At 40.9% G+C, this 25465-nt stretch overlaps 1 protein-coding gene across 1 annotated transcript; it reads right to left on the bottom strand.

Annotated features, from left to right (window-relative positions):
- Positions 1-4735: 4735 nt before the first annotated feature.
- Positions 4736-11855, bottom strand: LOC146712892 (CD226 antigen-like). The gene is made up of 4 exons (XM_085445616.1): positions 11591-11855; positions 10758-11087; positions 7965-8297; positions 4736-6230 (listed from the first exon to the last, which is right to left on the bottom strand). The coding sequence occupies exons 1-4, from the start codon at positions 11769-11771 to the stop codon at positions 6199-6201; spliced, it is 876 nt and encodes a 291-aa protein (XP_085301742.1). The 5' UTR covers positions 11772-11855; the 3' UTR covers positions 4736-6198.
- Positions 11856-25465: the final 13610 nt, after the last annotated feature.

The following is a 25465-nucleotide window of genomic DNA, read 5'->3' as shown; positions in this document are numbered from 1 at the left end:
GAGAGGTTTTTGGACCAATTTTGTCTTCTCCATTCTTTAAGCACCGGTTTGAGCACCGTTTGAGCACCGGCACCGTTTCAAAAGTACCGATTTGGCACCGGTATCGGATAAAACCTAAACGATACCCATCCCTAATCACAACACTATGAACTGTGGGTAATCCCTCAGGTCCACAGAGATGAGGACTCGTGAAAATGTGCATAAGGACTCAAAGTGTGTGCAGAGAGCCGTCATGCACTTGATAACATGACAACAGGACGGCCCTGAGCCCTCAGAGGCCGACACTAAGCTGTGACTGTTTATCTGCACGTCTCAAACACGCCTCCATTTGTCTGCAGGCTGAGTGATCTGACTGAGCTCAGCCTCCATTTTCTACAGGGAGACGCTCAGACAGGCTTTCAGTTTCATTTCACAGGAACAGCTTTGCTTCTGTTTTACATGCAGGTGCTGCACAGAACACATCCTGTTCAGTCTGTTTGTGTGACTGACTGCAGCTCAGATAAGAGGCTGGATCAGCTGATTCAACTGGTCAGCAGGCTGCATCATTTTCATCTCTGCAAACACCAATCAAAGTCCTGTACACAGTGTGTTTAGTACTCTGAGTGCGTTATTTGTCAGTAATTGTGTTAAAAGGCTCTGAGTTTAAGTTGTAAACAATCTCAAACCCTGGATTTATCTCCACCATGTAAGCTGCTGACATCCACCTAGCTGCTGTTGAACCATGATTTGGACATATGGTACTCTAAGGTCAATGAAATAAGATAGGCCTGATTAAAGTTCTTCTATGTGAGGAGCAGGATTTTAAATTGTGGATTTAACAGGAAGCCAATGAGGAGAGGCCAGAATAGGAGGAAGCTGCTCTGTCCTTCTAGTCCCTGTCAGGACTCGACTGCAGCATTTTGCATCAGCTGAAGGTTTTATGGGAGTTTTTAAGACATCCTGATAATAACCGATTACACATGATCTGTGAAATGTTCACACTTGTTGCTGCTTCCTGTCTGTGTGTTTCTTCCAGACAAATGTTAGGAAGCTGATTCTCACGCAGGTCACAGATCCACACTCTCAACCCACTGTGGACTGTCCCACATCTCGGAAAACGTTAGAGCACTTTTGCAAATCTGTGATGTCTTGATAAATCGAGTAGATATTTGAAGTTTACACAGCTACATTCAGAAAGAATATTTTAAACTGTGCATCCCTCCGAAACTGCCTCTTACGTTTTCGACGAAATGCATTCTGGGATATTTGCCTGGGTTAGCCTTCAGTAGCTTACTGGGGTCATGGAGAGAATGTGTTAATAATACTGAGTGGTGGGATTTATAACTATGGACTAGTGATGCGCAAATCATGAACGAATCGTTCAATACTCGAGAATCAGTTTACTGACTCGTGAATCATGATTCACAAGCCCAACTGACTCACTGACTCATCCCTGTTGCTGTTAGCAGCAATGTATCTAGCTTATAATTAAAATTGTGGAGAAAAGCACAACATCCAGTATCGTAACAAAAAATTTCTGCTCTGAACTGGAAGAAAAAACCCTGAGTAGAAGCTCACATCAAGAAAATAGCTCCTCGGTTCACAGTAGCATCGCTCTGCTAACATGCTAACAGCACATTTGAGCTACTCACCCCCTCCCTCCTGTGCTGATTTGTAAGCATAAGCAAATCACTCAGGACTCACTCACCCCCTCCCTCCTGGCTCACAGCTTCTTCTTCTTCTTGGTTGGCAACCAATGTTAAGGTGCATTACTGGCTCACAGCTCAGTGGACATTTAGATGAGAAAATATATATTTAACACATTTAAGGAAAATACTAATAAAATAAAAAATAAAAATATATTAAAATAAAATAAAATAAATGTTTATTAAGCAATTTTGATAGAAAATTGCTTAATTTTAGAAATGTTTTGCTCTTTTTTGCTCTGTAAAATAGTTGTTTTCTTTTAGAATCATTCATCTTAGCAGTAGGATTTACATGAAAAGAGAAACAAATTAAGTTTGAGTGAAAATGTACATTTTTTGCACTCTCTGGTCGACCGACTCAGTGAATCAAATGAGTCAACAAATCCGATTCACTTTGGTGAGTGACTCATTAAAACTCGATTCAGTAAAAAGAATCAAATTTACCATTACTACTATGGACACTATGTGCTGACATGACCTTTTATAAATTTACTGTCCAATCACAAACCTTTAATGGGAGGAAAGAATTTGATTGGACAGTGAGGGTCATGTCCTCATCGAGGATAGAGCGCACAAGAGTGGACTATTATATTGATTAGTCAAATCTCATTAGGCAATAAAACAACTATGGTCAGAAGAGAATGTATTCATTAAAAAAATAAATAGAATTTACAAATAAAATAGTTCCATTAAAAATTACGTGTACTTGTTGAGCCTTTCTGAGAAATGATCCATGTGATTGATTAATTATGCCTGCAGAGACCAAAAGGGGCCCCAAGAGTCTGGCTGCAGCCACTGGGGGGCGCCATATTGCGACTCGCTCAGACACATGAAAAATTAGAGGGAACATTGCCCGGCAGCCTACGTCTATTGCAGCATAACTAAGGGAGGATTCAGGGTCACCTGGTCCAGCCCTAACTATATGCTTTAGCAAAAAGGAAAGTTTTAAGCCTAATCTTAAAAGTAGAGATAGTGTCTGTCTCCTGAATCCAAACTGGAAGCTGGTTCCACAGAAGAGGGGCCTGAACACTGAAGGCTCTGCCTCCCATTCTACTTTTAAATACTCTAGGAACAACAAGTAGGCCTGCAGAGCGAGAGCGAAGTGCTCTAATAGGGTGATATGGTACCACAAGGTCATTAAGATAAGATGGGGCCTGATTATTTAAGACCTTGTATGTGAGGAGCAGCATTTTGAATTCAATTCTGGATTTAACAGGAAGCCAATGAAGGGAAGCCAAAACAGGAGAAATATGCTCTCTCTTTCTAGTCCCTGTCAGGACTCTTGCTGCAGCATTTTGGATTAGCTGAAGGCTTTTCAGTGAGTTTTTTGGACATCCTGATAATAATGAATTACAGTAGTCCAGCCTGGAAGTAATAAATGCATGAACTAGTTTTTCAGCGTCACTCTGAGACAGGATATTTCTAACTTTAGAGATGTTGCGTAAATGGAAGAAAGCAGTCTTACATATTTGTTTAATATGTGTGTTGAAGGACATGTCCTGGTCACAAATGACTCCAAGGTTCCTCACAGTGTTACTGGAGGCCAAGGTAATGCCATCCAGAGTAAGAATCTGGTTAGATACCATATTTCTAAGATTTTCAGGGCCGAGTACAATAACCTCAGTTTGATCTGAATTAAGAAGCAGAAAGTTATCATCCAGGTCTTTATGTCTTTAAGACATTCCTGCAGTTTAACTAAATGGTGTGTGTTATCTGGCTTCATGGACAGATAGAGCTGGGTGTCCAGTTGTAGACGATGATGCTTGAATTCAAACAGGCACACAATATGAAAGATGAGGAAAATCCCTGAGCACTGTGCAGAGGACTCTGAGGACTGAGACGCATGTTGTCATGCATGTGATAATATGACAACAGGACGGCCCTAAGCCCTTAGAGGACGACACAAAGCTGAGTGTTTATCTGCACGTCTCAAACACGCCTCCATTTGTCTGCAGGCTGAGTGATCTGACTGAGCTCAGCCTCCATTTTCTACAGGGAGACGCTCAGAGGGGCTTTCACTTTCATTTCACAGGAACAGCTTTGCTTCTGTTTTACATGCAGGTGCTGCACAGAACACACCCTGTTCAGTCTGTTTGTGTGACTGACTGCAGCTCAGACTAAAGGCTGGATCAGCCTGTTCAACAGCTCAGCAGTTTGTAGTTTGTTTTCATTTTGCCCCGCCTCTGTCAGTGCGCCCCAGGGCCGCTGTGGCTACAATGTATGTCTGCCTTGCCATCACCAGTGTGTGAATGTGTGGATGACTGAATATAGTGTAAAGCGCTTTGGGGTCCATAGGGACTAGTAAAGCGCTATAGAAATTCAGACCATTTACCGTTTATGTAAACACCAAACAAAGTCCTGCACACAGTGAGTTTAGTGCACTGGGTGTGTTATCTGTTAGTAATCGTGTTGAACATTATAAAAGTGTCACAAAAGGTTGATTCTGTTTATCTGGACGCATTCAATTGGAGAAATGCTTTGTCACTCTTCCAAGTGATTTCTTCAGTTCCATTCGATTCCTTCTTGTGGGACATGCATGGAACAATTCACCCAGGAGGCATCCTCGTCAGATGCCCAAACCACCTCAACTGGTTTCTTTCGATGTGAAGGAGCAGCAGCTCTACCCTGAGCCCCTCCAATAGCCAAACTGCTCACCCTATCTGTAAGGCAGAGGCCAACCACTCTTTGGAGGAAGCCCATTTCTGCCACTTCTATCCGCAATCTCAATCGCTATCCGAAAGAATAATGATGATTGATCAATGACCATTTAATCAGTGGCCATGTGTACCATTAACAGAGAGAGTTGTGGAATAGCTGCAATCACAGCATTGTAAAATCAACAAATCAGTTTATTTCTAAGCTCAGTTGATCTGACTGAGTGATCTGAGTGAGCTCAGCCTTCACTTTCTACAGGGAGATGTTGTTTTCAGGCACAGAAGTAAAGACATGTTTACCCACAGCATTCAGTTACAGAGGAAGACGTTGCTCTAAGGCACTTCAGAAACAGAGGTTTGTCTGTTATTGGAGGGACAAAAACAATGAGAAGAGAATTCAACAGGTACATGTAAATCTTTATTAACACTTACACACTTACATAGTGCTCATATTTCATTCAATCACAGAAGGAATTCACTGATTGTCATTGTCTTTAAAAAACAAACTCTTATAAGGCACACATGAACTGAGAAAAACCCCACAAACACCAAGAGGATGTTTCAAGAAGGCCACAGAGAGAAGAGTACAGAAGTGGAGCAGTTCAGTGATGTAGGTGGAGGCGTCACACCATCAGGCCATGAAAATATGAACCATGATTTGAACCTGAAACAGTGCAGAAGCTCTAACAGTGGAGAGATGTTTGGAGTTAAAGCTTTGGTCAGACCAGAGATCAGAGCATCAGTTCATCACACTGTCCTCACTGCTGTAATATTAATGCCACACTGTTGTTCTTTCATGTGCTGATGTGATGTACTCATGTTTACATGTTAGTGTTACTGACCATTAAGTTCTGTAGGAACCACACATTCACACACAGCATACACGGATAAATAAAAAACACCCGTTGATGTCTTTGGACTGTGGGAGGAAGTCAGAGACCCAGAATCCACTTCAGGAGATACATGTATGACCTTTGTTCCTCATGCGCTCCATGTGTTACTTTACTAATTCACAGGAGGAGTCTGTTTCTGTGGGCAACAGGATGACTGTGACCTCCGACACTGCTGTCTCATTACAAATCCACACAAACATGACGTCTATATTTATACATTATGAGTGGCAATTTTCCCTAAAATCACAATGTTTCTAACTTGAGCCAAACTGGTGGATCTGAAAATCCATCTAAACAAATGAGTCAAACTTCACCCAAAAGAGCATCAGTGTACAAAAGTTTGCATCATCTATACAACAGTATAAAATGTGAAAATATGTTTCATATTTTTGAGTCTTATGGGTCTGTTTATGAAAAGTAATCAGGTCTCAACCCAGCAAAGTTGTTCAGGATGTTTTGCTGGTGTCAAAGGTCAAAGCAGTTTAAATCTGACCTGAACAGTGTGTCATGTTAAAGAAAAGTTGAAGAGGTTGTCAAACTTCTCAGTGCAGGATCAGAGAGAGACGTTAACAGTTTGTACAATCTGTTAAACTGGGTAAGATTGGTTTACAAACTAAAAACAATGTCAGCCAAAGAGATGATTTTTATACAAAGTGTTTTCCAGTGGACTGTACTTAAAGAAGAAAAAGTCACATGAAGCTAATAAACAATCACACCAACATAAAATAGTTAATTTGTCTAACCTGAAGCTCCAACACTCACTGACTCTGAGATCAGAAATTCATGTGTGTTTGTAACACAGTTTGACTTTGTGTCAGTAAATCTCATGAACAAGATGAATAAACTGTAGTTCAGAGTCACTGACAGCACAGACACACACTGTTGGTCCGAGTCTGAACATGATGATCATCAGAGTCGACTGCTGGATGTTCAGGAGAGTTTCTGTCTGTCCTCAGATCGTCCGACTCACAGTTCATCTCTGTGTCCTCCTGGCTGACCTGCAGGTGAGAAACAGCTGTGAGGTGTCCTCTTCTAGTTCAGGAGATTAGATGAAAAAATCATTCATAACATTTATAAAGTGAGAAAATGTTAATGTTGATTTTTCTGCTTTTTATTTAAAAACATGATCTGACCAAAACTGCAGTCTGGAATCTTGCTTTCACCATAAAAAAATCATATTTTTTTTCAAATACACAGGTCTAACAGCTGCTTCGGGGTCAGAGGTCATGTTGGGTTGATCCAGCTGTTCTTTATAATTTGACCTGTTTGGCTGCAGACTGTGAGAGCTCATTAAAACATGTCTGAGACTTTTGGAAGGTCAAATCCTCGAGTCTCTGAAAACGTGTTTGTTTATTATGAGGCTGAAACATCTGAACCTGTGATTCAGTGACAACAGCTCTGTCACACCAAACACTGTGTACACAGTTTACTACTTTTATATACGAAGCACTTCAAACAGTGCAATATATCAATACCATGCAATATATAATACTATATACCAAACATCATACTTACAGTTTGATATAATTGTTCAAAACAACCAAACATCTAAAAATAAAACTGACTTTTTAGGTTTCTACACTAAATAAATATCCAAAAACATTTTGACTGGTTAAAATCACGTTTGCAGAAGATTTGGTGGTTTCCTGGTGTAGAGTTACTAGAGTTAGAATAGAGTTAATATTCCTTCTTTAATAATCCTTTGTTGTGCTCACTGCTTGTTTTATTCCTGTGTTTGATGATCAGAGTCTCTGTAAGTCATGAGTGTCAATGAACGATCAAATGAGAAACTCCAGGAAGTGCTGAGTGGACTGTGCCATGGGGGAAATATGATGTTGTTTATGTTTAATATTTATGCTGTTTAGCTTACATTTGAGTTATTCTGGATTTGAGTAATTGACCTGTTAACATACACCAGGTCACCAGTGCATTACTTAAAGCTTTAGCAACATGCTAATTAAACACATGTTCAAGAAATAAAAAATATTAACTTCATCTGATCCAACATTCAGATTATTTTAAATGTGCGAGTCTGTAATCTCAGTGACTAACAGAGAACCTGAGTGTAAATGTGACCAGATGAAGTGTGAGGTTGTGAGAAAGTCTCTGACTGCATTCATAGATGTGTCCTTTCAGCTGCTCGCTCTGATCCAACCTTTGGTCTCTAAGAAGAGGCTTCAGGGAGACGTTTGCTACGTTGGACTGTAGGACCATCAGAAATGTGTGCAGTAACAAAACAGGCAGCACTGAAAGCAGCTCTAAGTGTTTGTGTTGTTCAATGATTTGTGCACAAAAACAACAATGGGACCTCTCTCATCCATCAGTCACCATGTGGACATTTTTCTGACACACTTTGAAGCTGATGGACGTTTTGTGTCTGCACTAAGTACGTTTTCAGCAGCTATGGCACCGGCAGGATTCACTTTCACAGACTCACAACCAGCTTCACCCCTCCCCTCCCCCTCCAGCTGTAGGCTTTATCATTGAGTTTCCCCACACATGTTTACAGACGAGTTAGAGAGCAAGAGAAGAAGAGACATAAATGTCTTTGTTTCTGCTCTAACCAAACAATGCTGCTCTACAACTCTAGACTACCAGCCACAAAGACAACAGCTGGAGAAACATCTGTCTGCCTCTGACATCCACCAGCTCATCCATACAACAAACACACATCAACAACCAGGAAGCAGCTTCACCTCTGATCACACACACACTCAACTCTACTCACTCACCTGGAGGATCAACAACCAGTTTGATGAAGCTGTGTTTGAATGAGCGTGCTTCTACCATGAGGAAACGACACTCGTATGTTCCAGCATCATTAATCGTCACATCCTTCAGAATCAAAGACACGTCTCCATCCTTCATCTCTTTGTCCTGCAGATCCACCCGGTTCTTAAAAGATGGATGCTGGTCGTCTAGAATAATATCACAACCAACTCGGAAAAGAACATTTCCTGACTTCAGGTCAGCTCTCTCCCACTCTAGAGCGAAGATGTTGTTGTTTGGAGCTCGACATGTCAGAGTGACGTCCTGTCCAGACTCAGCTGTGATGGTTTTCTGATCTGAAAGATGAAACAACACAGAGCAGAGAGGTTAAAGGTCAAAGTGCAATTATGATCAGAATGGTTGACTTTAAATATTTTGTTTATTTCCTTTGACATTTGAGTTTTATTTATTTTTTCATTTTATTTTCAGTTACAGCAGCATGTTAATAGCAAAACTTTGAACATACAGTAGTTTGCTGTTCAGTTTTTACAATACCCCAAAAGATAACAGAAAGAAAACAAACAAACAAACTAAAGAAACCCCTACAAAACAAAAAACAAACAAACAACAAACACAAAAATAAAATGGATGGATGGTATCTGGTCATGACAATGTGGTCATTTTAAATGTTTCCATGTACATTAGAAAAGGCTGCCATGCCTCGAGAAATTTGGTGGTTGAACCTACCAGTGTATATCTCATCTTTTCTAAATGCAAAAACTTCATGAGCTCTGCAAGCCTCTGTTCATGTGTGGGAGGAGCTTCCTGCTTCCATCTTAAAAGTATAAGGCGCCTTTCAATGAGTGAAGCAAAGAATTTGAATAGTATTTTGGCAAAGTGATGTTTTGAGGTATCACTCCAAAGATTAGAGCAGAGGGATCATAATTAACGTTATATATCTCTGAAAAGGTGTTAAATATACCCATATGGAAAAGAAATAGAAAAAACTTATAAGACTTGCATAAGATGTGGCCTACTTCATACAGTCAATCATATAAGGCTTATATGATTTACTCATGAAAGTGGCCACTTTCTCATTACTTTCTTATATTGTTTTAGTAAATTTCCAAAACATACAAGTTTCATTTATATGATTTTCAAGGGATCTTAATCTGTTTTCACTCTTTTATGCTTTTCATAAAAGCTTCACACAAGACAGATACAAACTTTATAAGATTTATATGCATCTTTTCCGTATGGGTAGACACCCAATAGTTATGAAGATTGGGGCCAAAAACTATGAAGGAGTGAACCTGTTTCTGCTTTACATCTGTTACACAGGGGGTCAGCCCATGTCTGGCACATATAGAAGAAGAGTGTACCCTATGGAGAAAACATAGAGCTCATCTGTTAAAGTCATCCCAAGGTCTTTCTCCCACTGAGCTTTAAGGATGGAGAGAGAAGGAGATTGAAGATCTAATAATATAGCATACATTTCTTTAATCGCCCCTCTCTTATGAGTGTTTATATTAATAATTTTATCCAAAGAAGTTTCCTCAGGTACTTCTGGAAATGAAGGAAATCGACTCTTTACAAAGTGGTGAACTTGTAAATAGCGGAAAAAATGTTTGCGAGGAACATTAAACTGCTTCAGGAGCTGCGTGAATGAGAAAAATTCCATCTGCAAAAAGGTCTTTGATATTTCTAAGTCCATTACTTTCCCATATTTTAAAGGCAGAATCCATCATTGAGGGTGGGAACATATGATTTGAGCTGATAGTGTAACCCAAACCTTACATTGCACCCAGATTCTGAGCGAGTCATACAACAAAGGGTTACATTTATAGGTGTACAGTTCTAATGGGAGAGCTGAACTCAACAAAGCTGATAGGCACATTTTGCCACAATTGGATGAGTCAATTTGGAGCCAAGCTGGAGTCTCTGTGGTAAAATTACTGATCCAGCATATTTTGAATATTTGCTGCCCAATAATAAGACTGAAAAATTGGCAAGGCTAATCCACCCATTGGCCTAGTCCTCTGCATGAAATCTTTACGAATTCATGGACTTTTGCCGTTCCAAATAAATGCAGGGATATGCTTATTCAGTGTTATAAAGGCTCTGACATATACAGCAGGAGATCGTCAGCATATACGGATATTTTGTGCTCCTGGTCAGCTCTGAAGATGCCCTTAATGCAACTGTCAGCTGTCAGCTTGGCTTTAATCGCCAATGGTTCAATTGATAACGCAAAAGGAGAGGGGATAAGGGACATCCTTGTCTCGTACCACGGAGAAGTGGGAAATAAGAAGAGAATAACAAATTTGTTCTAACACGTGCCATAGGTGAGGAGAGAAGTAACTGAATCCATGAAATGAAATTAGGGCCAAATCCAAATTTATTTAGAGTATAAAACAGATAATCCCACTCCACCCGTTCGAATGCTTTCTCAGCATTGTGTAATAAGGCAATTTAAGGGGCTGTAGTTGACTGTGATTCACTTTCACAGACTCACCACCAGCTTCACCCCTCCCCTCCCCCTCCAGCTGTAGGGTTTAACATTGAGCTTCCCCACACATGTTTACAGACGAGTTAGAGAGCAAGAGAAGAAGAGACGGATTCATAAATGTCTTTGTTTCTGCTCTAACCAAACAATGCTGCTCTACAACTCTAGACTACCAGCCACAAAGACAACAGCTGGAGAAACATCTGTCTACCTCTGACATCCACCAGCTCATCCATACAACAAACAAACATCAACAACCAGGAAGCAGCTTCACCTCTGATCACACACACACTCAACTCTACTCACTCACCTGTAACAATCAGGTTGAGGCTGCTGATGGACTTCCATGAGCGAGTTTCTTCCATGAAGAAACGACACTCGTATGCTCCAGCGTCATGAACTGTCACATCCTTCAGAATCAAAGACACGTCTCCATCCTTCATCTGTCTGTCCTGCAGATCCACCCGGTTCTTAAAAGATGGATGCTGGTGTGTTGAATCAGGGAGACCATCCTGGTACAAAAGCACATAATCATCTCCCAGGTCAAATCTCTCCCACTTTATTACTCTAATGTTGTTGTTTGGAGCTCGACATGTAAGAGTGACGTCCTGTCCAGACTCAGCTGTGATGGTTTTCTGCTCTGAAAGAGGAAACAACACTTTGACATTTGAGTTTTTAGTCATGTTGGATTTAATGAACCTCTGAACATCCAGCAGGTCACCAGTGACCCACTGAGGGGGAATTTTAGCCTCATGCTAAACATGCAAAGTGTCAGAAACTACAAGATGTTAGCTTCCACAGAACAACAACATGTGCTGATAATAAGTGAACAGAATGTGTGAGAGAAAGCAGCCTCTCATTATAAGACACTGTGAGTCTCTGCATGCTGCCTTTATGGAGCTACAGCTGTTTGTATACACTGAACAAGAAGCTTTGTAGCTGCATACTGACTCCTGACACTACAACACATCACACTGACACACACATTACACTTCTTTGTCTCTGTCACAGCTGGATTACAGATGTTAAGTGTCCACCCAGCCTGGTGTCTCCTTCACACACAGACAAACTGAATCCAGATGAAAATAATCCTCCTGTACTTCTTGTTATCTCAGAGAGAACCTCAGTTTAGTTCAATCTCACCTGCAGAGACGAAGACAAGGACAAACAGCAAAGTGCAGCAGAGCAGCGCAGTGCCAGCAGCCATCTCTGTGTCAGTATTTGTGCTGATCCGACTCTTAGTTTGTAATAAAGCTGAAAGTCTGCTTTGAAGAACAGATCTGACTTTCAGCAGCTCACTCTTACCCTGTAGTTTGTGGTTCATTTAAGAACCTTGGAAACCTTGGCTGTTTAGTTGAATCAACAGGTATTATCAGGCTGACGTCAGCATGATGTCATAAACACACGATAAAACATCAGAGTTTTAGTACAGCCTCTTGTTCTCTCCTGTAGTCTGAGTGTAGCCATTATAACAGTGAGACGGCACTGCCACCATGAGGTCAAACTGGAGCATTGCAGGTAATAATTCTCATCCTGAACACTGTTGGAACATCAGACCTCCTCACGCTTTGAACTCATTGTGATTCTAAATATTTCTAGTTTCACTTTGACCCCAACCCTAACCCTGAAATGGGCTGTACAGCTTTTATACTTTGACAATGACAAAATATTATTATCTTCTCCCAAATCCAATGTGGCAGTCTGCTGCGAATCCTCCCCGTCCACATCCGACCTCCCCTGGTATCTGCTCCTCCTGGAATCAGAAACACATGGACACAAAAACACATCCTGCCTTGATTATCTAATGTTATCCTTCAGCTTATTCTAAGGCCCAGTTCAGGACGTCATGTTTGGACTTCCTGACCCAGAGACTTATAGAAAACAATTATCAGTGTATGTGTAAAAATCCTCTGCACTCTGCGTGTACCTGCAATATTTCAGATCCAGACAATATCGCTGAATGAATCTGTTAACTCTGAAAACACAGAGTCAACTCATTTATGAGCACATTTGCATTATGTATATATTCATTTAATAAAACAGCTTTATTTAATTTTTTTAGAAACAATTTATAATTTTGCCTTTCACACCTATTTTCCGTGTGAACAAAAGAACGTTCAGCTGTTATCAGGTTCCTCTCCTGTCTTGGTTGTGGAGTGTATGTAGACGACCCACGAACAGACATAGGCAGAGAGATGGAACTTGAAACCAAAAGCGAGCCTTTATTTGGCTGGTGACAGGAGAACTAAGAAACCTATGAACAACTATGACATACTGTGATAATATGAGGGCACTATGACACACACTATGACTCTGTGACTATGAGGACATGGGGGTGGGAACACAGACGAAGCAACAATGAACAAAGGGAGACAGAAGACTTACATACACATATGAGGTGATGGGGAAGTGGAGGCACCTGGGAAAAAAGCTGACACAAATGGACATAATGACATCACATGGGGAAGAGTAAAACTAAACACATTGGCTGTGTCCAAATCAATGACTGTAGAAAACATGGACGACGCGACAGCGCCTCCTCCCATTGTGCAAAAATGAAGCCAAACAACCTGCCTGCTGCACAGCTGGCTTATGGCACTAAGAGGCACATACCTCCCTCTAGTGGTCACATTAAGTTCAAACATGGAAAAAGTGTTGGCTACCTATAACATAGTCCTGGGATCACTTCCGGGCCATTCACCCCCCCCTCACACATTGACCCATGTGACCTCAGTAACTCAGTTGACAGCAGGGTGGGTCATCCACTCTCAGGACCTCCGCCAGCATCACAACCTCACTGGGAGTTAAACACCCGAGACTCTCCATCAGCTTTCAGAACTGAAGAGGTGAAGCGCAGTTTGCTTGTTAACGCGTTGACGCCGTCCAGCCCCACGCACGGGGCGATCCGCTGTAGCTCGTTAACGGAGATTTGCCGTGTTGTGGCGTTAACGTCATTTCAACGAGATTAACGCTGACAGCACTAGTGAGAACACAACGAATATGACTGCACATTGACGCCGACATCATCCTAGTGCAAAGACAAGTGGAAGCAGACAAAAACAACAAGCACGCATGCTACAAACTTTACCCGAGTCATTTAGACAGCCGTTAGCACATGATTCTCCTTATGGGGACCTGATATGTTTAATATGCTGCTGAGAATATAGCCCAGAAGAAGCGTATAGTATAGCTTTTATTTTGGAAAGAGCCATTTCTCTGTAATAAACTCTCTTTTCCAAAGATGAGTGATTTCTTGATCAGATAGATTTATTTTATCCCTTTGTTGTTTCAGCAACATTAAATCTAAAAACTGCACGTTTGAGTTAAAATATATATTTATAATTTTAATAAATGACAAATTAAAAAGGCATGAACATTTTTTTGTATCGAAAAAATATCTAACCGTGACACCAAAGTATCGAACCGAACCGTGAATTTTGTGTATCGTTGCACCCCTAATATATATATATATTAGGGGTGCAACGATATTCGTATCGATATTGAACCGTTCGATACAGTGCTTTCGGTTCGGTACGCATATGTATCGAACAATACAACATTTGTAATTTATTTTATCAATTTTCCTTCTGACGATGCTGTCTGTGTTGAGCGCTCAGTGAATCTGTGTTCGACTACTCCGCCTAGGCTGCACTGTCGAGCGCAGATCCACTGAGCGCTCAACACAGACAGCATCGTCAGAAGGAAGAGCGCAGGGCAAGCTAGCAAGACAGAAGTTAAGCTCTACTTGCAACAGGCAAATTGAACCTCATTCAGATCTGGCGTTTGGAATTATTTTGGTTTTAATGTGACGTATGACCCTGAAGGTAAGCGAGTCATGGACTAAAGTAAAACAGTATGTTGGATGTGCCATGCAATGCTCAATTACATGGGTGGGAACTAGTGTGTTAGCGCAGTTAGCTCGTTAACGTGTTGGCCGTCTAGCCCCATGCACGGGGCGATCGGCGGTAGCTCGTTAACGGAGATTTGCCGTGTTGTGGCGTTAAGGTCATTTCAACGAGATTAACCTGAAAGCACTAGTGGGAACACAACGAATATGACTGCACATTTACGCCGACATCATCCTAGTGCAAAGACAAGTGGAAGCAGACAAAAAAAAGCAAGCATGCTACTAACTTTAGCCGAGTCATTTAGACAGCTGTTAGCACATGATTCTCCTTATGCTGCTGAGAATATAGCCCAGAAGAAGCGGATAGTATAGCTTTTATTTTGGAAAGAGCCATTTCTCTGTAATAAACTCTCTTTTCCAAAGATGAGTGATTCCTCAATCAGATACAGGGCTTGCAATATCGCTAGCCCGACGTCCCGGAGCTAGCGATTTTTTCAGTCGGGCTACCAAAATCTATCTCTTCCCTGCCCGTCGGGCTATTGTAGGAAAAATATATGTCAATGCTTTTGCATTCTTTCAGAAATGTAGCTGGGTAATTATGTCATTGGCATCGGTGAGCCACTGTCAATATGTGACATATTGAAGTCGCGTTTGAATTTGCGCTTGTTTTTTTGCTTTCACTTTGCAATCGTGCGAACTGTGTATAGAGAGCGACAGCACTGATCTGTGAGTGATGATAATTTGTGCACCAATTCCTCTGACATCGTCTTATTAATCGTTAGCTTACTATGCAAACATGACAAGTGAAATCTCCCGCAGCTTAAACATGTGAGAGGTTGATCGTGCAGAGAATCGCTGAGCTTATGTGAGTCCGTGTGTAAAAGCAGCAGGATTTATATTTCAGTTCTGCTGAGCCAAATAAGACAGGTCAGGGTGAAGAAGTGACAGCCAAAGAAAAGCTTACCACAAAACGGAGAAGTTATGACAAATCAGACTATAAGGCAAAAAGAAAGTGCAGCTTTATGGTTTCATGGACAAAATAATTTCTGTGGCTGCAATATGACGAGCTAAATAACCAGGGCTGCACATAAGTGGTCCGCAGGTGCGCATTCGCTGTCAAAATAAAAAACACGCACAAGGGTTAGGGTTAAATTTAAAAACTGTACTTTTGAGTTAAAATATATATTTATAATTTTAATAAATGACAAATTAAAAATGCATGAACATTTTTTTGTATCGAAAAAATATCGAACCGTGACACCAAAGTATCGAACCGAACCAAACCGTGAATTTTGTGTATCGTTGCACCCCTAAAAAATTATATATATATATATATATATATATATATATATATATATATATATATATATATAATTTTTTTGGGGTGGTTTTGGTTGCGTTTTTCAGGATTTATGTTCTAAAACATCTGCAGCTCCATGACACTGAAACAAACCAATTACCATGCAGTACAGCAATTTTACATTTTTTCACATTTAATAATCACTTTTTAGTTTAGAGTCCAGTGCGTATGATTAAAAAAAACTGCTGTTGTTTCAACTGGTCAGTTTCAGTCTTCTGACTCTCCACCTTTGCTTCATGCTCTAATGCAAGTGCAAAATGAACTGTGCAAGATCTTCTTCCTTCCGCCATCAATTTCTCTGGAAATTACAGCAATATTGTCATGTCACAAATTACCATTAAGCATAGTCTCACTACCCGACCCAACACTTTACCTTGGATCTTCTTTTCAGACGTAGTATGTGTGTCTGTGCAAACCTGAGCTTTTTATACCATGACAGTGAAAGGAAAAAATGTCCATCCCGGTTTTCCCTCCAAGGCACGAGCGATAAGCAGAGTTCTGTCCTTTCCTTCTAAGATTCCTAATTATTTAAAGTAACACTCAGGTATGCCGTTCAGCTGGGTTAGTTACGACGTCGGGAGCAGCTTGGGAGAACAAGGAAACACAGACTGCTTCAGGTTGTCTTCCCAAATCGACTCAAAGGTTTATTTGATACACAGCAGTTTATATAGAGAAAAAAAGGTTCGTGTGTCAGCTTTCCCAGTTCAAACCGGTACAGACTAAATAAGGAAACGTCTTCCTGCCTTCTGAGCAAAGTATCCCTTGTGTAGTTTATCAGTTCAGCTACAATTTATGATCATCCCAGCAAAATACACTCCTAGACATAAAATACAGAGTTCTTTCATTAGTGAATTCTGAAACAAACCACCTAGCCTTTAACGAGCCTTTTTCTAAGAGATAAAGAAAAAGGGAGGATGGGAGTAAGGAAGTGGTCTCGTCTCTGTGGTATTTTCGACCTTGGGGTACCAGCCTGTGAGTCTTACACATTAATTCTTGGGTCACAGAGAAAGAGAAAAACAACTAGTAGATGGGCCTTATTGAGTAACAGTTTTCACTATAAAGCAATATCCTGTAAATGCTACCATGGTATCAAAATATCACAACAGTTCTCTCCTTTTATCATGAAATGATAACATAGTATAAAGACAGAATGTAATAACATAATATAAAGACAAATCATAAACTCAAAACAAATCATAAATGTAACTAGTCCTTCGAGCAAGCTTAATATCAAAAATTCTGAGAGCGTATACATGGTATCACACAACAGACAATAATCATCGAAAACATGCTGCAACGGTTACAAAGGCTACAATTAGTTCCTTCCATTTTCCAAACGTGTCCTGTAGCCACTTATCTAGCCACTGACTGTGACCTGTATTGGCAATTAGTTCTATCTTCAATGCTTCAAGTTTATTCATAGCTTGTGTGAATGAACCGTTAGGAGCGGTATTATTGGGAATGAAAGTACAGCATACATCAACGGTCACTAGACCACAGGTACCGGTCCAATTAACAGGTAGAGCTAATCTAAGAGTATTATTGCACATCCAATAAGCATGTGGGATTGGTCTGGTCAGGCGCGTGACCATGTGTGATTTAACTAACTCCCCCCAGTCAGTATCATTTAATACACCGTCTGGGGGAACAATGATCGAGTCTCTGCTCGAACTTGAACTGTGTGTGTGTTCCTCCAGATATGATACAACTTCAGCCACAGAGACAGCTAGCCATGTCTCATTACAGCGTGCACCTGGGGAGTCAGAGAAGAATGTGTAGTTATCCTTTGTATAATCTATGTGTGTGTCTGGGCCAGTTAACTTTAGTCTGCGCAGACATATCATACTAGTATTAAAATGGAGAGGGATCTGTCCTAAGGGCAGTGAGGGTTTTAACCTAGTCTTAGGGCGTTTCATTGGGGCGCAGGTCCCTGCGGTGTCAGTAGATAACTTCAATAATTCGCCTAATGGAGTCTCAGGGTTAGTTGGTGTGTGTGTGTGTCTAAGTAGGCAGTCGAGAGGGCTCAGAGTCAACTGTACAGTGTCTTTAAGGAGAGCATTATCTCCGCCGATTTCCTCTAGTCCCTCAGTGAGGGGGAAACCGGATGTGGGGTATCCTACTATTACCTGTTCTGGATTAGCCTTTGAACAGACATAACAGTTACTGTTTCCTAAGTCACGAGCGGCTGTTCTGGCATTTTCATACCAGGAGTTGACTCCTGTTCTAGAGGGCGCATAAGATGGTTTATTAGTGGCGTCTATGTTGCTATTTACTGATTTTAGGGAGCGTGAGGAGTGCATTAAGTAGGTGTCTTGCAAAATAGAGCATGAGGTATAGTCAGCAAAATATGACCTGCAGAAATATGAACATGGTTGCAGTCTACAATACAAAATAGCAAAGAGAAATCCTAAGGTTAATGCGATAGATATGATAGATAACCTAAATATATAAGAAAAACAGTTCTTCAGTCGTCTTCTGGCCTGGTCCCAGGTTCGAGAGACACAGAATAAGCGTCGTGTGATGACAATGGGCATTTCATTTTCTCCATTATCAGGATGGAATGAGTCTGGCTTTATCAGGTTAGACATCATGTGGTACTTTTGGCTTTCTGTTCCTGCTGGATGTTTGAGTACCTTGTTGTTGTTCAGGTGAAGCATCAAAGAGCTCTCTGAGTCTTGGCTCTTTCAGGCGTTGTGTGTTAATCAGTGATTGTGTGTGTGTATGTACATTGGATCCTGGCGCTGGCTCGCCGGAGATGTCATCTACCCGTGTGTGTTTATTTGCTCTAGTTCCGGGCGCTGGCTCGCCGGAGATGTCGTCTGCTTGATCCGACTCCTGAGATGGTCCGATTGGGCTGGTCTTAACCCTGCTGGCATGAATCCACTGAGGTTGTCCGTCTGTCAGGATGCTGGTTCTTCGTCACTGCCAGTACAGTCTGGAGCTGGAACACGCGCGGCCTCCCAGATTGTCCTTGGTTTTAGCGACTTCACCAACACCGCGTCTCCTTGTCTCCACTGGTGGAACTGTGGAGGGGAAAGGCTGAGAGAGACAAACTTTCTGATAGTTATTATTCAGTTTTTCTACCAGGTTGTGAACATCAGTGGACAATGCAATATACATCACCTTCTACTAGCGGTGCCCCTCTGGAAGCTGACCATGGTGTTGGAAATAGTCTTATTTCAAATGGAGATAATTTGGTTACTGCAGATGGAGTCATTCTAATCTCACAGAGGACTTGAGGAAGTAATTTGACCCAGGTAATTAAAGTTTTAGCACACTTTTGAATTACTTCTGATGTGAATGAAGATCCTCTATCACTGTTAATCTGGTGAGGTATTCCGAATCTGGGTATTATTTCATTGCTCAACTTTTGATAGACTACTTCTGCAGTTTCTTTTGAGGTTGGATAAGCTTCTACTCATTTACTAAATTGATCCACTATTACCAGTAAGTACTTGATGCTTCCTTGTGCCGGCATGTGTGTAAAATCAATTTGTAATGTATGAAATGGAAAATCTGGTTGTGGTAAATGCTGATGTTCTGCTTTTGGTCTCCCTACATTAGTTCGCGCACATGTTAGACAGGTTGCTAATATGCTTTTACTGCATGTGATGTTTTCTCAATTACAAATCTTGATTTTATTGCCCCTATTACCCCTCTTTGTCCGACATGACTCACACAGTGAAAATGTCGGGCAAGGACTGGCATCAGGGAATATGGGAGGGCAATCAAACCCTTAAGATGTTGTATAAGCCATCTCTGTCATCTAAGGTACAGTCATTATTCTCCCAATAGGTGTAATCACATGCAGAGGCTTGCTCTTGTATGAATTTTAAATCAACATTTGTGTCTAAATAGTCTGGGAGTGTAACAAGTGGCAGCTGTAGGGGCACAGATAATACTTCCTGCGGAGGTGGGAGCTGTGATGCAGCTGCAGCCTTGGCTGTCACGTCTGCTAAGGCATTACCTGTTGCTTCGTCTGTGTCAGCTGTACTGTGTCCTTTCGTTTTTACAACTGCAACGGCCGATGGTAGCTGTATAGCCTGAAAAAGTCTTTGAACAAAATCAGAATTTAGCAATTTATTTTCCATCAGCAGATCTAAATCCTCTTTGTCTCCACAATGTGCCAAAGTCATGCACAACGCCAAATGCATAGCGGCTGTCTGTGTAAATCGTCACATGCTTATCCAAATGGAGCTCACAGGCGCGTATTAAAGCCATGAGCTCTGCTTTTTGTGCTGAGTGAAATGGTAATGAGTGAGCCTCTAGTATGATGTCAGGCAATGTCACCACTGAATAGCCACAAAGAAATGAGTTGTGATTCGGCCTTGAACAGGACCCGTCCACATAAACCGTGGCTGAGTCTGGGATAGGTGTTTGCTCTAAATCTGGACGTGGTGCTGTGGATTCCTGTATACGTGTCATGCAGTCATGATCGTCAAGCCTGTCTGAGCCATCCTGTCGGTCATAAGAACACAGCATAGGATCAATAAATGTGAGATTTGCATATGTTGTTTAGTTATGTTTGCTAGAATGGTCGTGACCTGGTGATTGGTGTGTAGAATAGTGTCATGTGAGAGTGTAAGCTTCTCGCAGTCCCTTATCATGATAGAGCAAGCTGCTACTGCCCTCAGGCAGGCCGGCATTCCCTGAACAATTCAGGCAGCACCTTTGAGTGGCGGAGGTCAGCACTCCCTTTAATGCATTGAAAGAGGCAGTCATTTCTGTGGACCACAGTATTCGAGGAGGCTTGTCTTTTTTACAACAGTCACGCAGAATGTGGTCATGAAAAGAACAGTCTGATATCCACTGTCTGCAATAGTTCACCATGCCCAGGAAGGACAACATTTCCTTCTGTGTAGTGGGACGAGGGACGGAGGTCACAGCTTTGACCCTGTCTGCAGTCATGGAACGTTTTCCGTGAGACAGTGTGAATCCCAAATATTGAACAGAAGTCTGACAGCACTGCATTTTCTTTGCTGATGCTTTGTGGCCAGTCTTTTGGAGGTGCTGGAGAAGCATGTGTGTAGCAGTTTGACATAGTTTTTCACTTTCAGCACAGAGGAGGAGGTCATCCACATGTGGATCAGGGTGCAGCCCTGGAGGAGTGAAGCACCATTGAGAAAGCAGCAGAGCTGTCTATCATGCCTTGGGGCAAACGAGTCCAAGTGTACTGCTTATTTCTATGTGTGAATACAAATAACGGCTGTGTGTCTTCATGAGAAAAAGGAGCGGAGCATAAATCCACCACGGTAAAGTGTGTATGCAATGCATGTCAATATGCTGTGAACATCTGAAACGAGAGGTGGCAGAGGAATGTTGACTGCATTAATTTGCCTTAAGTCTTGTATGAAACGCCATACGCCAGGTTTGTTAGGCTTTGGCACAGGATTGACAGGAGTGTGGGCTTTATTACTCCTGTAGTCAATAAATCTCCTATCATGACATCTAGGGCTGCGGCTTTTTCGGCAGAAATGGGATGTTGCTTGACATATACTGGCTTGTTGTGTTTTAATAGGTGTACGTGATAAAGTGTACAGTCAATAAATCCTATATCATTCTCACTTTTTGACCACAATGTCATATTCTGGTATTCAGCTGGCAACGTAAGTGCAGAAATAGTACAGTGGATAGGGTAGGTTAGATCTATGTGACGACATATTTCGTAACCTATGTCTGAGTTATGTAACAAAATCACTGTTTGACCTTAGAGAAACAAAAGTGTGGCTCCCAGTCATGGGATTACCTGGTAGTGGCGTCTGTACACGTTTTTTTGGCACAGTGTGTGACATAGAGTACCGGACAAAAAGGATGTTGAGTTCATTCTCTGCTGAGGGTCCAGCTGACACAGAGGATGTTCCTTCTCCATCATGTCGGTACATAGGGCAGAGAAAACATAAGCTGTTATCAGTGTCAGCAAACATTTCACCCTTTATGTTAAACGAAATACACAAATTCATTTTTGCTCTGGGTGTCTGCGGCTGCTGGAAAACTGAGCTAAATTTGCACCTCTAGCTTGTCCAACAGTGCATAAAGCGTTTTATGAATACTAGGATAGATTCATCAGGCTTCTGTTTACACATAGTTACTGCATTTAAGTCAATTTTGTTTATGGACATTGTTAGCAGGAATTTCTTTAGATTCTTAAAGAAATCGGTGATTTTGTCATTATTTACCCACAAAAACTCTGCAGTTGTGGATGCTTTATCATGCTTTGGGTCTAATTCACCTATCTCTCTTATGAGTTGTGACTCGGTTACTCCAGGAATGCATTGACACAATATGTACCTGTAATCCGGACCACCCAAATGGTGATATCTGGTACTTCTCTGTAGTGCAGAGACAAAGGCTGTAGGATTTTTAAGAGGATCGGGAAGCTCTTTAATAGTTGTCACTAATTCTGAGATTTTAGGGGGCTGAATACAACACTTATCTCCTATTATCATAAAGGGGTAAGTGTCATTGACGTCACTAGATTTTGGGTCTGTTTGTTTACTACCGCGAGTGTTGGCGTGAGGACCTTTGTCATTCCGGCTTTGTTTTTCCTTTTTTCCTTTTAGATAAGTCTTTATTAAAGTTCGGGTAACAGGTATTTCTTTAGCTACCTCTAAACCTCTAGCTACGATATCGTGGCGTTTCATGTGGGTGTCTATTGTGGACACTGCCTGATGCAAAAGTTTTTCTTCATAGACGTCTAAATTGTTTTTCATAAGTTCCTCACATTCTTCTTTCAAAAGTTTTTCTCTTTTTCTATGTTCTGCTAATTCTTCCTTGCGGCGTATATATTGTTTTTCCTGATCCTGTTTAAAGAGATGGCTAAGATCCGTTGCATGTGATTCAGATTTTTCGTCGCTTTCTTTTGAGCTGGTTGGATCAGAATGCTGACATTGTTTACGTGCAGCTGCTACAGCGACTATTAATTCGGTCTCATCGTAATGAGGTGGGGCTGTAGGCTGAATGGCTGAGCATGCAAGACTAGCTTTTCCCGCGGTAGATTTATTTTCTATGCTGGAGCCTGCACTAGTTTTATTTGATGTAAAAGTATCTACACCTGGTTCCGGTCCCTTTTTCCATAGCGGTAACATTTGATGCATCACGTCGCGGCATTCTATCATATATTTTCTACAGGACTTTTTAAGCAGACTACTTTTCTCATCACAAATGATATTCAACATTTCTACTGACCTGTTTTCTGGCGATAATCGTTCGGGATAGGGCTCCGAAAAGAAATTAGAATGCATTGTACTTACAGTTCGTAAGTTGTAAACAAAGTCAGTCACATAAGCACTTCCGCATGTTCTGGATACGTGATCATGGACGTCTTCACCGATTCGCGGACGTAGGTTACACGTAACCGGAAATGGGAGTTATACTGAGCCGTTATTTGAGACTTTATTTTGTATTTTATTAATTTTTTGGTTTTACAGGTACTTTAGATTTTTTATCGGACCTGTCTGTGGTCTTTGAATAATTCTGACCCATGTTCAGTGATTTCCAGAGGGGTTTACACGCTAGGAGGATTTATGTTAGTATTTTCGCTGCGGCACAGCTGAGGTCACTTTAAATTTATTGCTAGCAATTTTGTTTGGTTGAGCAACTCTCACTTAACGAGCAACTTCTCGCTTAACAACAGGCAACTCCCTGTGTCTTTCTGCTTTTAATTTACTGCTTTTAACCCTTGAGACCCGTGTTTTTTTTTTGTTTTTTTTTTTGTTTGTTTTTTTTTTTTTTTCAAAAGAAAAATTAAACAATTAATTATTATTATTATTATTATTTTTTACGTATAAATGTGTTGTGTCTTTCCACTTGATTATAACTGATTTATTTATAACATTTTATATAAAAGAAAAACGAGAAGCACATTAATTCATAGTAATTTAACATAAAATTGTTTGATAGTGTTAATTTGGAAAGCCACAACTCTAGGGTCCACCAACACCACACAAGGGTTAATTTACTTTATTCGGGGACTGAGGAAGTCGTCAGTGTATCTCTCTGGATCACTAAGTGAAACTTCGTCAGCATATCCCGTTTTTTTTATGGATCGATCACTGAGAGAGGTATAATATGGTCTCTATATAAATATGAAAGACGCATATTTACCTTCTGTCAGTCAATCCCACTTCTGACGCCAAATTGAAGGAAAAAATGTCCATCCCGGTTTTCCCTCCAAGGCACGAGCGATAAGCAGAGTTCTGTCCTTTCCTTCTAAGATTCCTAATTATTTAAAGTAACACTCAGGTATGCCATTCAGCTGGGTTAGTTACGACGTCGGGAGCAGCTTGGGAGAACAAGGAAACACAGACTGCTTCAGGTTGTCTTCCCAAATCGACTCAAAGGTTTATTTGATACACAGCAGTTTATATAGAGAAAAAAAGGTTCGTGTGTCAGCTTTCCCAGTTCAAACCGGTACAGACTAAATAAGGAAACGTCTTCCTGCCTTCTGAGCAAAGTATCCCTTGTGTAGTTTATCAGTTCAGCTACAATTTATGATCATCCCAGCAAAATACACTCCTAGACATAGAATACAGAGTTCTTTCATTAGTGAATTCTGAAACAAACCACCTAGCCTTTAACGAGCCTTTTTCTAAGAGATAAAGAAAAAGGGAGGATGGGAGTAAGGAAGTGGTCTCGTCTCTGTGGTATTTTCGACCTTGGGGTACCAGCCTGTGAGTCTTACACATTAATTCTTGGGTCACAGAGAAAGAGAAAAACAACTAGTAGATGGGCCTTATTGAGTAACTCTTTTCTGTATAATATCACAATAAAACAATATCCTGTAAATGCTACCATGGTATCAAAATATCACAACAGACAGAAAGAGGGGTGAATGAGTACTTACTTACTTAAGTACTTACTTAAGTACGGAGGCATAAAGGGGATGATATGATAGTTCTATAAATCTTCTAACATGGTGGAATCAACATGTTGTTTAGTTTATGTTCAAGGGCAGTGTGAGTACCAGTCAAATGTAGTGTGGACGGGGTTGTTGGAGTGCAGTCTGCTCGTGGTCTGATCTGTGGAAAAAGAACAAAGAAAACTGCAATGATCTCCATTCAGTCACTGAAAACATAACAGCATCTGTGTCATCTGCAAACGTGAATGATTTTTCTACCTGCAGACAGAAAAATAAATCACTGAGCCGACACAAAGTATAAATAAATGTAACTCTAGAAACATGGATGAAAACAAGAGAGGACAAAGCAGAAAGAAGAACAGAACACTGAATGTTGTTTAAGGTCAGACTCTGAGGTGAGGTTAAGGTTCTTCTCACCATTTTGGACTAAGTTTAAAGAAGTGACTATTTTACTGTGGACAGGCTCAATTCTCTAACAATATACTACACTCTGCTTTTTTAACATGACCACAGAAAGAAAAGGCAAATAAAGGAAACATGTTATAAAGCACACAATCTGATCTATTAACTAAAAAGAGAGAAATTATGTTCATGATAATTGGACTCAAATGCAGGACACATTGGTTTACAGTATTTTTTTTATCAAGTTTAGCCAGAATGTGTAATGGGGAGGGCAAGGAGGTCTCTGAGTTTACAGAGGAGAGGACAGTCCAACAGGCACATGGGTGAAGATCCAAGCAGAGGGGAAGAAGCAAAGGTAAGACCAGAGGTAAGCATGAGGAGCATCAGCAGCAGGTAAATACAAAAAAACAGAGATTCAGAGGCCCGAGCAACTGCACCACTGAAACATTCAGTGAGGAAGTGATTGTCAGTGAATCACACCTGCAGTAATGTCACTGCGGCACATGTGTAAAGCTTAACTCATTTTAAATACTTTATATTGTGTTCAGTTTA

Source organism: Copadichromis virginalis, linkage group LG3 (genome assembly GCF_057382275.1).
Source record: "Copadichromis virginalis isolate Kocher_CV1m ecotype Utaka linkage group LG3, C_Virginalis_male_GT1.1, whole genome shotgun sequence".
Taxonomy (NCBI): domain Eukaryota; kingdom Metazoa; phylum Chordata; class Actinopteri; order Cichliformes; family Cichlidae; genus Copadichromis; species Copadichromis virginalis.
The sequence above is the reverse complement of the archived record's forward strand: the minus strand, read 5'-3'. Positions and strand labels throughout refer to the sequence as shown.